Here is a 12650-nt window from a genome sequence, read left to right on the forward strand (position 1 = left end):
CCCCGTAGCCCCATGTATTTACCCTGCTAGTCCCTCTGACATTGAGGGGTAAATGAGCATGGCCAATCCACCTAACCTACACATCTTTGGACTCTCAGATAGTCATTCATGTTGTGTGTATATTTTCTCTTGTTGCAGCAGTGATTACACTGCAGGGTAAAATACTTCATTTGCTGTAAAGTGCTCTGGAAAATTCTGAAATATACTTAATTTGAAATGTATTTTATCTCACTCCCTGAGAAAGATGTGCAGGTTAGGTGGATTTGCCATGATAAATTATCCCTTTGTGTCCCAAGATGTATAGGTTAGATGGATTAGCAATGGGAAATGTGCGTGGTTACAGGGGATAGGATGGTGGGGCAGCTGGGGGGGGGGGGGGGGGGAGGGGTGGAGGGCCTGAGTAAGATACGCTGTCAGAGAGTTGATGCAGATGCAATGGGCTGAATGGCCTCTTCTGTACTCTCGGGATTCTATCATACTATGATTGGATTTTGTTATTCGGTGCCAAAGGGATTCCCTTTTGGAGAATGAGATTTCAATAATCGCCAATTTGGGATGGGAACCAAACACATATCACATCCTTTTCTGCTTAATGAACTGATGACAATGGATTCCCCAGGTGCTTCAATGGTTGAGTGTTCAGCAAGTGAAAAACACCCATTTACAGTCTAGGTTGATGCCATCTCATGTGCAACATTCAGCCAAGTCTCGCTTTGCATAACTATTTGCAAACACTGCACCTGAAGTCAGTGTCGGAGGGATGGTCGAAGGCAATAGCTTTGCGCTGCACTCACTTCCTGATAATGTTCTCCACAAATTTATTACTATCGAGGGAAAAATAATTTGTGCAACTGCAGCACAGGAACTGACTAAAATTGTCTACGCTTCAAAAAGTGCTCGTCAAAAGTTATTTCCAAAATAAATAACTCCTAAGCTCTTCAAAGGTGTGCAACCTCTTTGTTACCTTAGTTAGTAAACCCCAGAGAACCAAGCACATCTGTGCTTGAGAGAGCAAGACCATTTAAAATGAACCAACTGCATAGATCAATAATATGCTCTTTATCTTACAGATTGCAGCATACTTTAAAATAAATACTGTAATGGGAGTGACCTATTGCAAGTCAACTCATCAATAATCGGACTAATATTATTGTCGTTCAACAATAAACCAGTTTCACATGGCTGGGGAATGGTCGTATAGGTCACTGATGGCTGCTCCTCTTTTATTCTTCATTGGATGAGGGCATTGCTGGCTGTGTCGCATTTATTGCCCATCCCTGACATCATTTAAGAGTCAACCACATTGCTGTGGCTCTGGAGTCACATGTAGGCCAGACCAGGTAAGGATGGCAAATTTCCCTCCCTGAAGGACATTAGTGAATCAGATGGACTTTTACGACAATCAACAATAGTTTCATGGTCATCAGTAGATTCTTAATTCCAGAATTTTATTGAATTCAAATTTTACCACCTGTTGTGGTGGATTCGAACCTGGGTCCCCAGGGCTGAGTTTGAATCCCACCAATAATCTTGGGTTTCTGGATTACTGCCTGAGGGAAAGTGGTCTGCAACCTCTTGGTTAACATTGCTTGTTTTCTGGCTTGAACCCCATTCTTTCCTTCCCTGGCTCACTCATTCCAATGACCCAGGTTTGCCCACCGTGCTAGATTTAATGCTTCCATGTCACTGAATTGAAGAGTGCTGTGACCTGCTATGCACTCCCGTAATGTCCTTGTAATCATCTCCTTGCTTTTTTTGCCATTCCCCCGGCCACTCCAGTTCAATTTCCCAGTCTGGCCTCTCATCTGCTCCAAGGTGCCCCAGTGCAATGGAGGCCAAGACCACCGGAATACTGCATGGTTAGCTCAGTTGGCTGGGCAGCTGGTGCATGCCGCAGAGAGACACCAATGTCATGCATGGGTTCAATTCCCCATACCAGCTAAGGTTATTCATGAAATCTCAATCTTGCCTGAGGTGTGGTGATCCTCAAGTTAAATCCCCACCAGCCTATGGTCATCTGGAACTTTACCTTTATGCTTTCTCATCACTCCACATGCTGTATGCCCCCAGAGGATGGGTTGCGCATACTGCATTGGAACTGCAAACAATTTGAACTGGTCCCTGGGGTGCACCGGTTCAATTAATAAATATAAGTTCTGAGCTGTCGACCACGCCCTGTCAACGTCGCACTTATTTTCAAGTAATGGTATTGGGAAGTCAATCAATTCCTAAATGACCCGAATAAAACCCCACCTCCATCACGCGTCAGCCTATAGGTCTTACTCGTTAACCTGGGCGGGACAGATAGTTTTTAAAAAATCGACTCTCCCAGTCCTTAAACCTCGTTTGCATCAGTCTGTCGAAGTGGGTATGTCTTTGTGGTAGGCAATTTTTCAAAAGGCTACTTCTAGAGCAAGTGGTAAGTACAGAAACGTCTCAGTTGTAATCTTGTTAAGAACTTGTGTTTTTTTCAATACTATCTGATGTTTACCTTTTTTTGTTTATTTTTTTTCCAAGAAGTTAAGATGTCGGTGGCTGTGAGTTCCAAACTGAACAAAACAGTCAGGGAACGCTATCTGAAACTGCCCCAGGAAGGCAGGGTACAGGTGACCTACGTGTGGATCGATGGCACTGGAGAAGGACTTCGCTGTAAAACCAGAACCCTGGAATATGAACCTAAAACAGTTCAAGGTCGCGTATATAATCTAAAGTTTCCACACGCTGTATGTGACTTTTTAAACTGGGCTGACTTGTGCGGCTTTTCCCTTTTTGAATAGATATCCCAGAGTGGAATTACGATGGCTCCAGTACCTTTCAGTCGGAAGGCTCCAACAGCGACATGTTTTTAATTCCGTGCCGTATGTTCCGGGATCCCTTCATCCTGGATCCCAACAAGCTTGTCCTCTGTGAAGTTCTCAAATACAATCGCAAACCAGCAGGTGAGACTGTGAAACTGCTGCCTGCTTGAGTTGGTTTGACTGGAAAGGTGAACTGGCGACACTCAGTGCTATAATTTCTGTAATGGCCCTTTATTCCCAGGGCTGTTTGAATTAAGGACACTTCCTCCCGTCGTTAATACCTGAATGATGTATGTGTAAAATTTGTATCCATGTATATATTTTTGGTTTGGAAACCTAACTGCTACAATGTATTGTAGAAAGTAACCTGAGACAGAGGTGTAAAGAGGCAATGGACAAGGCAATCTCCTCTCACCCCTGGTTTGGGTTGGAACAAGAGTACACTCTGCTAGGAATCGATGGACATCCTTATGGCTGGCCTCCCAACGGATTTCCGGGACCGCAAGGTAAAGGAGAGAAATTCTGGGATGTCCCAACCAACCCGTTTCTTAAACCCGCCCCCCTCCACCCCAACAACTGAAAGATAGGGAGGCTTGTGTGACAATATTCTGAAAGCTGCCCCTAACAGGTGAAAGGGAGGTTTCTATGATAGACTCTCTCTCCTATTTTTATGTGGGGGTTTTAAAATGAGGTTTGTGCATTGTAACATCCTCCCAACTGAACCTCAACATTCCTTTCGTTAATATCACCGGTTTGTGATTTGCATCCGTTTCCGAAATCGTAGCTCCACATGTTTCAATCTGGCGCAAAAAAAAAGACACGGAAGTGTGAGCGTAAATCAGAACTGCCGATCTGTGCGCTTCAGTGGTTAACACAACTTCCGAGATGGCCAAAACCTACCTGGAGTTTGCGTTGCTTAACTTCTCTCTCGCGTATTAGTTGCAAGCTCTCAAAAGCCGCCAGCCAGATCACTTGTCCTGCATTAATTCTTCTCCCCGAAATAGTGCAGCAAGAAATGTTGTTACGCGCCTGAAGGAGGGGTGGGGATGGCAGTGCAATGGGGCTATCTAAATCGCTCTTGCAAAGGCCAACGGGCGGAACGCCCTCCACTGTATAGAAGTCATTGCGGCCCTACTTTGCGTGCTGTCGTACCGGTACTGATCCGCAACTTTTAAAAGATATAAGAATGTTGGAGTGACCAACTGGCAGGATTGCACGTCAAGATTTCAAGTTTTGAAACTTTTACTGTAACAAACACCAAAATCAACATCGAGTAAGAGCAACTCAGTGGGTAACAAACACTAAAGAACCAAAAAGTATTCCTTAACTGATTAACACAGACACGCCCCCCCCCCCCCCCCCCCAATGGACCTATATATTAAGCTGATCTTTCTCTACACCCTAGCTATGACTGGTAACACGATATATTCTGCACCCTTTGCTCTAGGCATGGTATGTTTTGTCTGCATAGTGTGCAATAAACATACTCTTCACCTTATCCCAACATGTACTGCACTCTCTCAGATCACCAGGGGAATCTTCCAGGTCCTTTACCCAATTTTCTCTGTATAATTGAATGGCTTTTCAGTAACAAGGTACTCATCTAATGGCTACTTGGTTTTTAATTCTCCCCAATCCTTACTGTTCAAGCAAGAGTTCTGTCGCCACTAGCCCTCAAACTCCAAAGCACTCCTTTTCTTCTGCCTGGCAATAGCAGCACCTGATTTTACTCCCAAGACTATAAGACATAGGAGCAGAATTAGACCACTTGGCCCATCGAGTCTGCTCTGCCATTCAATCATGGCTGATATATTTCTTTTCCCCATAACCCCTGATCCCCTTATTAATCAAAAGCCTATCTATCTCTGTCTTAAGACACAATGACCTGGCCTCTACAACCTTCTGCAGCAAAGAGTTCCAAAGATTCACCACTCTGGCTGAAGAAATTCCTCATCTGTTTTAAAGGATCATCCCTTTAGTCTGAGGTTATGCCCACTGGTTCTACTTTTTCCTACTAGTGGAAACATCCTCTCCATATCGACTAGCAGGTCTCACAGTATCCTGTAAGTTTCAAAAAGATCCCTCCTCCACTGTTCCTCATATGACAAGCTCTTCATTCCAGAGATCATTCTTCCCACCTCACACTGTCTGTCTGTCTGTCCTTGAGCATCTAGACAGCAGTAAGGCTAGCTGCCTCCTACTCCTTGGGCTCCAGATATTAAAGTTTCCCCCTTACTTTGAAGAAGTTTGTCTCCACAGCAACAGGTCACACAGGCCTGTCTCCAGTCAGATCCCATCCACCCTCTCCAAACTATTCTATTCTGCCTTGAATCAAAGATGGTTTAAATCCTAACTATTATAAAACACAGCATTTTTAACAATGCACATACATTACTTAGAATTATTTCCAAGAATCAAAAAGGGTGGATTTGTGACTTTCATCCAAATCTATAATTATAATGTATAATAAGTCAGAGACCTGGCCTGCAATCATTTAAGTTGTCATTTATGGGCTGTTTGTAGTCACATTATTTTTTCCACTTGCTGTACAGACTGTGCTGCCTTTAGATTAGGATTTTAATCATTTCAGTTGTATTAATTCAAAGGGCTGTACGTTCTAGTGAGAGGAAAACATTTCAATTGGAGTGAGTGAATTAATACAAGTGGGTGAGGGGGAGAGATAGGGGTCCTTAGGGGAAGTCCTTTCAAAAATTTGAGTAACAGGGAATCCTACCTGGGCAGGAGGGAGATATGGCAAAGTTTCAAACTTTCAAAACTACAAGTAACTGGACAGTAATGAGGAATACTTTCAATAATAAACAGGTGAACAAAGCATCAATGCTGAGGGACTGGTTGGAATGTATGATCCCAAGCATTCTATATATACGTATGCAGTGTAAAGAATAAATTAAATAAGCTGCAAGTACACATTCAAATTTGAGATTGAGTCATGGTTGTAGGATGGTCAGGACTATGAACTAAATATACCAGATTAAGGTCTATAGGATGGATAGGGAAATTAGCAGAGGGAGTGGAATAGCCTTACTGATGAGAAACAATCAATTCTATGGTGAGGGAGGTTTATTACTGTCGCGTGTAGGTTTACACTAACACTGCAATGAAGCTAGTGAAAATCCCCAGTTGCCACCTTCTGGTGCCTGTTCGGGTACACTGAGGGGAAAATTTAGCATAGCCAATGCACCTAACCACATCTTTCAGACTATGGGAGGAAACTGGAGCACCTGGAGGAAACCCACGCAGACACTGAGAATGTGCAGACTCCACAAAGTGACCCAAGCTGGGAATTGAACCCAAGTCCCTGGCACTATGAAGCTTTTTGGGGAGCTGCCCCTTTTACTTTGTCCTGACTTAATCTGAGTTTGTTTATTTGGTTTGACCTAAAAAGAGGGCAGCAGTGCTAACCACTGTGATGCTGTGTTGAGAGGATATAGAGGGGAAAGTATCCAGTGGATATCTTGTGGGTGGAAGTGAGGAACAGTAAAAGATCTTAAAACTGTTTTCTATAGACCCTCCTGGTAGCATCTCTGAAGTGCTAGATTGTATAAATGCAGAAATTAGGCAAATGTGTGGCAAAGACAGAGCAGTATAGATTGGGAGAGGCAGACAAGCACCTGTCAGTAAGTAGTGAATTTCTGGAGTGTGTCTGGGACAGTTTCCTACAGCAATGTCGTGAATGCAACAAAGGGACAGGCAATATTAGATTTAGTAATGAGCTGAATATAATTAGTGACTTTGCTTGAACATTTATCAAATAGTGATCATAACATGATCATGTTCAATGTAGCATTTGAAAATGGAAAGCGCAATTGGCCACAACAGTTTATAAGAGCTACTAAAAGGGATTGTAAAAGGATATTTGCAAGGGACATGAAAGTCAATGAGAAGAAATTTTATAATTGCATAAAGGGAAAGCAGGTGGTCGGGAAGACAAAGTGGGGATATTGTCAATGATGGGGAAATTTCCCTCCGTATTCACAGTAGAAAAGGAGGATAGCTTGCTAGAAATTTCGAGGAAATTAATAGTGGATCGCGGACGGTCTAAATAAAATTCGTGCAAGTAAAGTGTCGATAGAAGAAATTAATGGAACCAAGTGTCAAATCCCCAGGACCTGAGGGTTTCCACTCAAGGGTGTTAAAGGCAGTAAAGCAGCATATTGTAGATGCCCTAACTAATCTTTGAATTCCCAAGATAAGAGTTCCCCCTTCTGGATTGGAAAAGTGGCACAGCGGTTAACAGTGCTGCCTCACAGCACCTGGGTTTGATTCCCAGCTTGGGTCACTGTCTGTGTAGAGTTTGCACATTCTCCTCGTGTCTGTGTGGGTTTCCTCCAGGTGCTCCGGTTTCCTCCCACAGTCCAAAGATGTGCAGGTTAGGTGCATTGGCCATGCTAAATTGTTGTTTAGTGACGAGGGGATTAGCTAGTGTAAGTGCATAGGGTTATGGGGATAGGGGCCTGGGAGGGATTGTGGTCAGTGCAGACTTGATGGGCTGAATGGCCTCCTTCTGCACTAGGATTCTGTCACTCCACTTTTAAAAAGGATAAAAGAGGAAAAGTAGGGAATTACAGACCAGTTAGCCTAACATCTGTGGTGGGAAACTATGAAGTGTATAATCAACAATTAGGTAACTGAACACAAACTAGAAAGGATAGATAAAGATGAACTATTTCTGCTGGTTAGATATTCTCGAGCTAGGGGACATAGCCTAAATATTAGGGCCAGACTGTTCAGGAAGGATGTTAGGAAGCACTTCTACACAGTGGTAGAGGTTTGAAATCTTCCACAAATGGCAGTTGATGCTAGATCAGTTGCTTTATTTTGAATTTTTAAGTAAAAGGATATGGAGTTAGGCCACAGATCTGCCATGATCTCACTGAATGGTGGAACAGGCTCGAGGGGCTGAATGGCCTGCTTTTTTCCCCTGTCACTTTATACAAATTTAATATAAACAGGGTCAACTTGTTACAGTAAAAGTCTAAAACTAAATATTGCTAGTTTATAAAGTTACTTTTAATTTAAATAGAGACACAGGACTAAATATTGTAAATGAGATGTGAACTAACCGATTAGAATTATATTGTAGATTCTATGTTAATCAATTTATCTATAATAGGACCATACTATTGTGGAGTTGGAGCAGATAAAACCTTTGGTCGAGATATAGTGGAAGCTCATTATAAAGCATGTCTCTATGCTGGAGTGAAGATATCAGGCAGCAATGCTGAAGTCATGCCATCACAGGTATAAAGTTGGGCAGGGGTTACAGGTGTGTCTAGTGCTTCAATGGAAATTGAATTCAACAATGGACTTGTTTATCTCTTCCAGTGGGAATTTCAAGTGGGGCCATGTGAAGGGATTGAAATGGGAGATCATTTGTGGATGGCCAGATATATCCTCCATCGCACTTGTGAAGACTTTGGAGTTGTGGCTACATTTGATCCAAAGCCAATAACTGGAAACTGGAATGGAGCTGGATGCCATGCTAACTTCAGCACAGAAGCCATGAGAAAGGAAGGAGGGCTCCAGTAAGATTTTAATTATTTGCAACTATGTATACTGACAATTGAGCAATAAATGTCATGCAGTTATGGGTTCAGTGATATCAAGACATGTTGTTTAACTGTAGGAAGACAAGTTTTTAAATCGGTTTTAACTTGATTAAAATCTGATGGCCAATTTAAGCATTCAGTAAGTATCTATAATGTTAGAATTACTCTGCAATGAAGGTGATTGATTAACCTATACATCTGAAATGCCAGGATCTTTTGGAAGGATAATTGGTGTCTCTTGACAGACATTCTCCTTGTATTTAAGTTACCTATAACAAAAACGAAGATATTTATGCTAGTTACCACTGAGGTACCATTAGGATATTTTCTCTCCCTCCCAAGACTTATCCCTTTGCAATATTACACAAACCAACACTGAGCCCAAGAAGAGGATGCAGGTTATTACTACAGGCAACTAAAAGCTTAAAGGGCTTTAAAGGGTTGTGGATAGGTGTTTGGTTTAGGGAGGAATTCCACAGTGCACAGTCTAAACTGGAGGGGGGGGGGCTTGGTTTTCTGGGAATGGGGGAGGAGATGAATGCAACAGTGACAATCAAATCCCTGAGCTGATCGCAGTTATGAAGCTTGAGGGAGGGGTGGGGAGAATGAGAATTTTAGGGAGTTGGCTGAGGACAATAGATGCAAATAGTTTCGTTTCTAGGATAATGTTAATGAGCAGATTTGGTGGATTAAAGAAATTCAGTGTTTGATAGTGTCATAGAATCCCTGCAGTGCAGAAGGAAGCTACTCAGTCCATCAAATCTGCACCAACCACAATACCACCCAGGCCCTAACCCCATGTATCTATCCTTGCTAATCCCACTGATGCTAAGGGGCAATTTAGCATGGCCAATCCACACCTTTGGGATCTGGGAGGAAACCCACGTCGACATGGAGAAAGTGCAAACTCCACACAGATAATGGCCTGGGTCCCTGGCACTGAGACATAGCCATGCTGACCACTGCTACCATGCCGTCCAGCCACAGTAGATAGATAACTAAATCCATGGTATATTAAATTCAAAGTAATATTGATAAAATGGGGGAAATAAATGGCATAGAACTCATTGCCTGCAAATGGAAGGTATTGCATTATAGGTTTAAAACATCATTCAGCTGTCCCATCTTGCTAAATGTTTCCCAATGCCTGAGCTCTGAAATCTTGTTTCTCCCTTTCATTCCTGTCATCCCAAGCAGTCTGAACTTGTCCTTGAGAATCACCACCTGCTGCCTTGACTCCATTCAGCAGATGACCACCTGTCCCTGCAATGCTATTCCAAATTTCTGCAAAACTCAATGAGGAATAGACAAAGGGACATAGCCTAACAATTGGATCCAGCTCATTCAGGAGTGTATTTCTACAATCATAGATGATTGGAATTCTTAGTCAATTTTAATTGAGATTTGCAGATAATCCGATGTATTAAAGGATGTGGCAATGGGTATATGATAGGACATTGATCAGAATTTGTTGAATGGTGTCATTCAGTTGCCTCCGTATCTGACTGCCTCAATGTTAACGTGACCCACCTCTCTCCTTCCACTTGGTTCTTATCATATTCTACACACACTTCCACCTGCCCAATAAAGCTGTCCTCATTGACCTATTATTGGCTTCCTGTTCTCTAAAATGTCACATTTAAATTAAACAGGCAAATTGGAAAGTTCCTTTTTGACCTTGTCCCTCCCATAATTTGGTGATTCCATCTCTACAGCCCTTTTGAATTTACTGTTCCTCTAACTGATGCTTACCCTCCTGCCTTTGCCCCACCTACCATGTCATCAGTTGCCCAGGTCCTATGCTATTGAATTCCTTCCCTTAACACCTTGCCACCTTCTCCTTGATCTCATTGACAAAGCTTTTGATTTCCCTATAAGATCATAGGACCTAAGCTGAGGCAGTCAACAGAATATTGGCCCTTTCTAGCAACTGCCCTAATTTTCTTGATGCTTTTATATAGCAGCCATTAATATTGATCACTTAAACAAATATTACATGCTTTTATTGTCAGTTGATCTATTTTGCAATTGGGTATGCTTCCTGTGAATCAATTTACCAAATATCTTGGGTTAAAGAGCATGGCTGTATTGGATTGTGTTGCATGTCATGAAATTCTCATTGATGCACAAGTCAATAAACCAGGGGGGTAAAAATTATACATGGACAAATAGTGAGTTACTATGTCACTAATTAATCCTGTCTGATTGGAGAATTAACAATAGGAAATTGGGAAATGTCAGATTTTTGAAAAAGTATTTTCTACCTGTTTTCATTATAGATGGAGACCAAAAGCATCCCTAGAGTCAGGGGTAAAGGGAGTGAGAAAGAAAATGAATGGGACTTGAGACTGACAAGTAGGGTATGAAAGGAAGTGGCTGTAGAGATGGTGGATGCTTTGTGATCTGATATCTCAAAATTCCCTAGATATTAGAAAGTTGGAAATGTAACTATTCAAAAAGGAGGGAACTGTAGGCCAGTTAGTCTAAGATCTGTCATTGGGAAAATGCTGGAATCTAAGGTGGGAAAACTGGAATCTATTAAGGAAATAATAGCAGGATATTTGGACAATACAATCGGCAGAGTGAACTTGGTTTATGCAAGGGAAATTAATTTTTTTAAAAAAGGGGTATAATAAGCAGGGTGGATGAAGGGGACAGGCATCAGTAGACATGTATTAGATTTGTGAAAGGTTCCTATTGAAGGTAGCATTTTTGGTGATATATTAACATGAATAGAGAATTGGCTAACTGATGGAGTGCCATGGATTAGTGATTGTTTAGTAGAATGAGGTGATTTTAAAATATGATTAAGGATGCTTCCTGTTGTGGAGTAATCTAGAACTCGTGGCACCATTTTTAAAAACTAAATTAAGGGGTCTCCTACTTGAGATGGCAATGAGAAGGAATTATTTTCCACAGCAGCTGGGTTGGACCGATTTTTGATTGACCAGTGTTATGGGGAGAATGGCAAAAATGTGGCATTGTGACCACTTCAAATCAGCCCTAATCTTAGACTGGTGGAATTGGTTTAATCAGAATGGCTTGCTCCTACTTCTGATCTTGTGCAATGGACATGTAGAACCTGGTTGAATTCCTCCAGGATGAGGGCTGAAGCAGAATCTGTGATAACCATGTACAAATTGTTTGGTTTAGGCATATTGAAGAAGCGATTGACAAGTTGAGCAAGAGGCACCAATACCACATCTGTGTGTATGATCCAAAAGGAGGGAAGGATAATTCCAGAAGGCTAACCGGGCTGCACGAAACATCAAGTATCCACGACTTCTCTGCTGGAATAGCAAACCGCGGGGCAAGTATTAGAATTCCCCGTGAGGTTGGACAAGATGGTTGTGGATACTTCGAGGACAGAAGACCAGCTGCAAACTGTGACCCTTATGCTGTTACTGATGTTCTGGTCAGGACCTGTATCCTAAATGAAACTGGAAATGAGCTGAACTGTTGCACTCAATGAGCTCTATAGTGCCACCTACAAGGCTTGCTGGTATTTTATCTGATCCAAAATGGTTCTTTGTCAATATATCTTACAAGACACAACTTGCATTTTTAGCCACCTACTTGAACGTTGATTATCATTTAATACTTGATTATATCTGTGGGTATAAAGCACATTAATGGCAAATGCTTTTAGTCTCAAACTTGAAGTCCAAATGGGTTGAATTTACACAGGGGCTGGAATTACTCTTGTATAGTTTTCTGAAATCCCTAGTTCCTTTCCCTTGAACTTTCACTAGTGTTATGGGAGATGTCTTGTTTTAACTTGTATTTTGCAGTTAGTCACACATGAAATATCACCATATAAACAAAATGTGGAATAAATATTTTTGGCCAGATGTGTATGATGTTCAAAACTGATTTACTTGCTGTTTATATTGCACTTGCATTTTCCCACAAACTTTCTACAGATTTTCTTTCCACTGGAAGTTGTAACAAAAGTTCACACCAGTGCCCTCTACAGGGCATCTGCTACCTGTAAACAAAGCAGCTGTGTGATCTCACAGTTCAGGAAGTTTAAATTGCAATATTGATTTTAATGTCTCCACAAGAAGGATTAAGAGAAATTGACAAAGGAAAAGTTAATATTTTCATTTTCTCCAGCAATGATTAAAATCTGAAGAAATGAGGTTCCATGATTGGGAGAGGCTGCTTAAAAGAAAGTAAGGCTGTTCACTTCATTAAAAATCTAATTGGCACTAGGTGGGTGGAGAGCATGCCTAAGTCCTCTGAGCAAGCTGACAGCAGATCCATAGGGTGCCCTGATCTC

At 41.8% G+C, this 12650-nt stretch overlaps 1 protein-coding gene across 2 annotated transcripts; it reads left to right on the forward strand.

Annotated features, from left to right (window-relative positions):
• Nucleotides 1–2299: 2299 nt before the first annotated feature.
• Nucleotides 2300–12221, forward strand: LOC144502548 (glutamine synthetase-like). 2 transcript variants are annotated; one of them, XM_078226627.1, is made up of 7 exons: nucleotides 2300–2419; nucleotides 2518–2691; nucleotides 2778–2939; nucleotides 3158–3304; nucleotides 7933–8060; nucleotides 8145–8344; nucleotides 11522–12221. In XM_078226627.1, the coding sequence occupies exons 2-7, from the start codon at nucleotides 2526–2528 to the stop codon at nucleotides 11838–11840; spliced, it is 1122 nt and encodes a 373-aa protein (XP_078082753.1). In that variant the 5' UTR covers nucleotides 2300–2419; nucleotides 2518–2525; the 3' UTR covers nucleotides 11841–12221. The 2 variants fall into 2 exon arrangements, with proteins under 2 accessions (XP_078082753.1, XP_078082754.1); XM_078226628.1 differs by having other exon boundaries at nucleotides 2319–2419; nucleotides 2521–2691.
• Nucleotides 12222–12650: the final 429 nt, after the last annotated feature.

Source organism: Mustelus asterias, chromosome 13 (genome assembly GCF_964213995.1).
Source record: "Mustelus asterias chromosome 13, sMusAst1.hap1.1, whole genome shotgun sequence".
Lineage (NCBI taxonomy): Eukaryota > Metazoa > Chordata > Chondrichthyes > Carcharhiniformes > Triakidae > Mustelus > Mustelus asterias.

Excerpts from the sequence above, each read along its gene's own strand:
- LOC144502548 (XM_078226627.1), top strand. The coding sequence starts at position 2,526 with ATGTCGGTGGCTGTGAGTTCCAAACTGAACAAAACAGTCAGGGAACGC. Across the intron at positions 8,061-8,144 it reads CTGAAGTCATGCCATCACAG|TGGGAATTTCAAGTGGGGCC; the intron begins GTATAAAGTTGG and ends TATCTCTTCCAG. Across the intron at positions 8,345-11,521 it reads AGAAAGGAAGGAGGGCTCCA|GCATATTGAAGAAGCGATTG; the intron begins GTAAGATTTTAA and ends TGTTTGGTTTAG.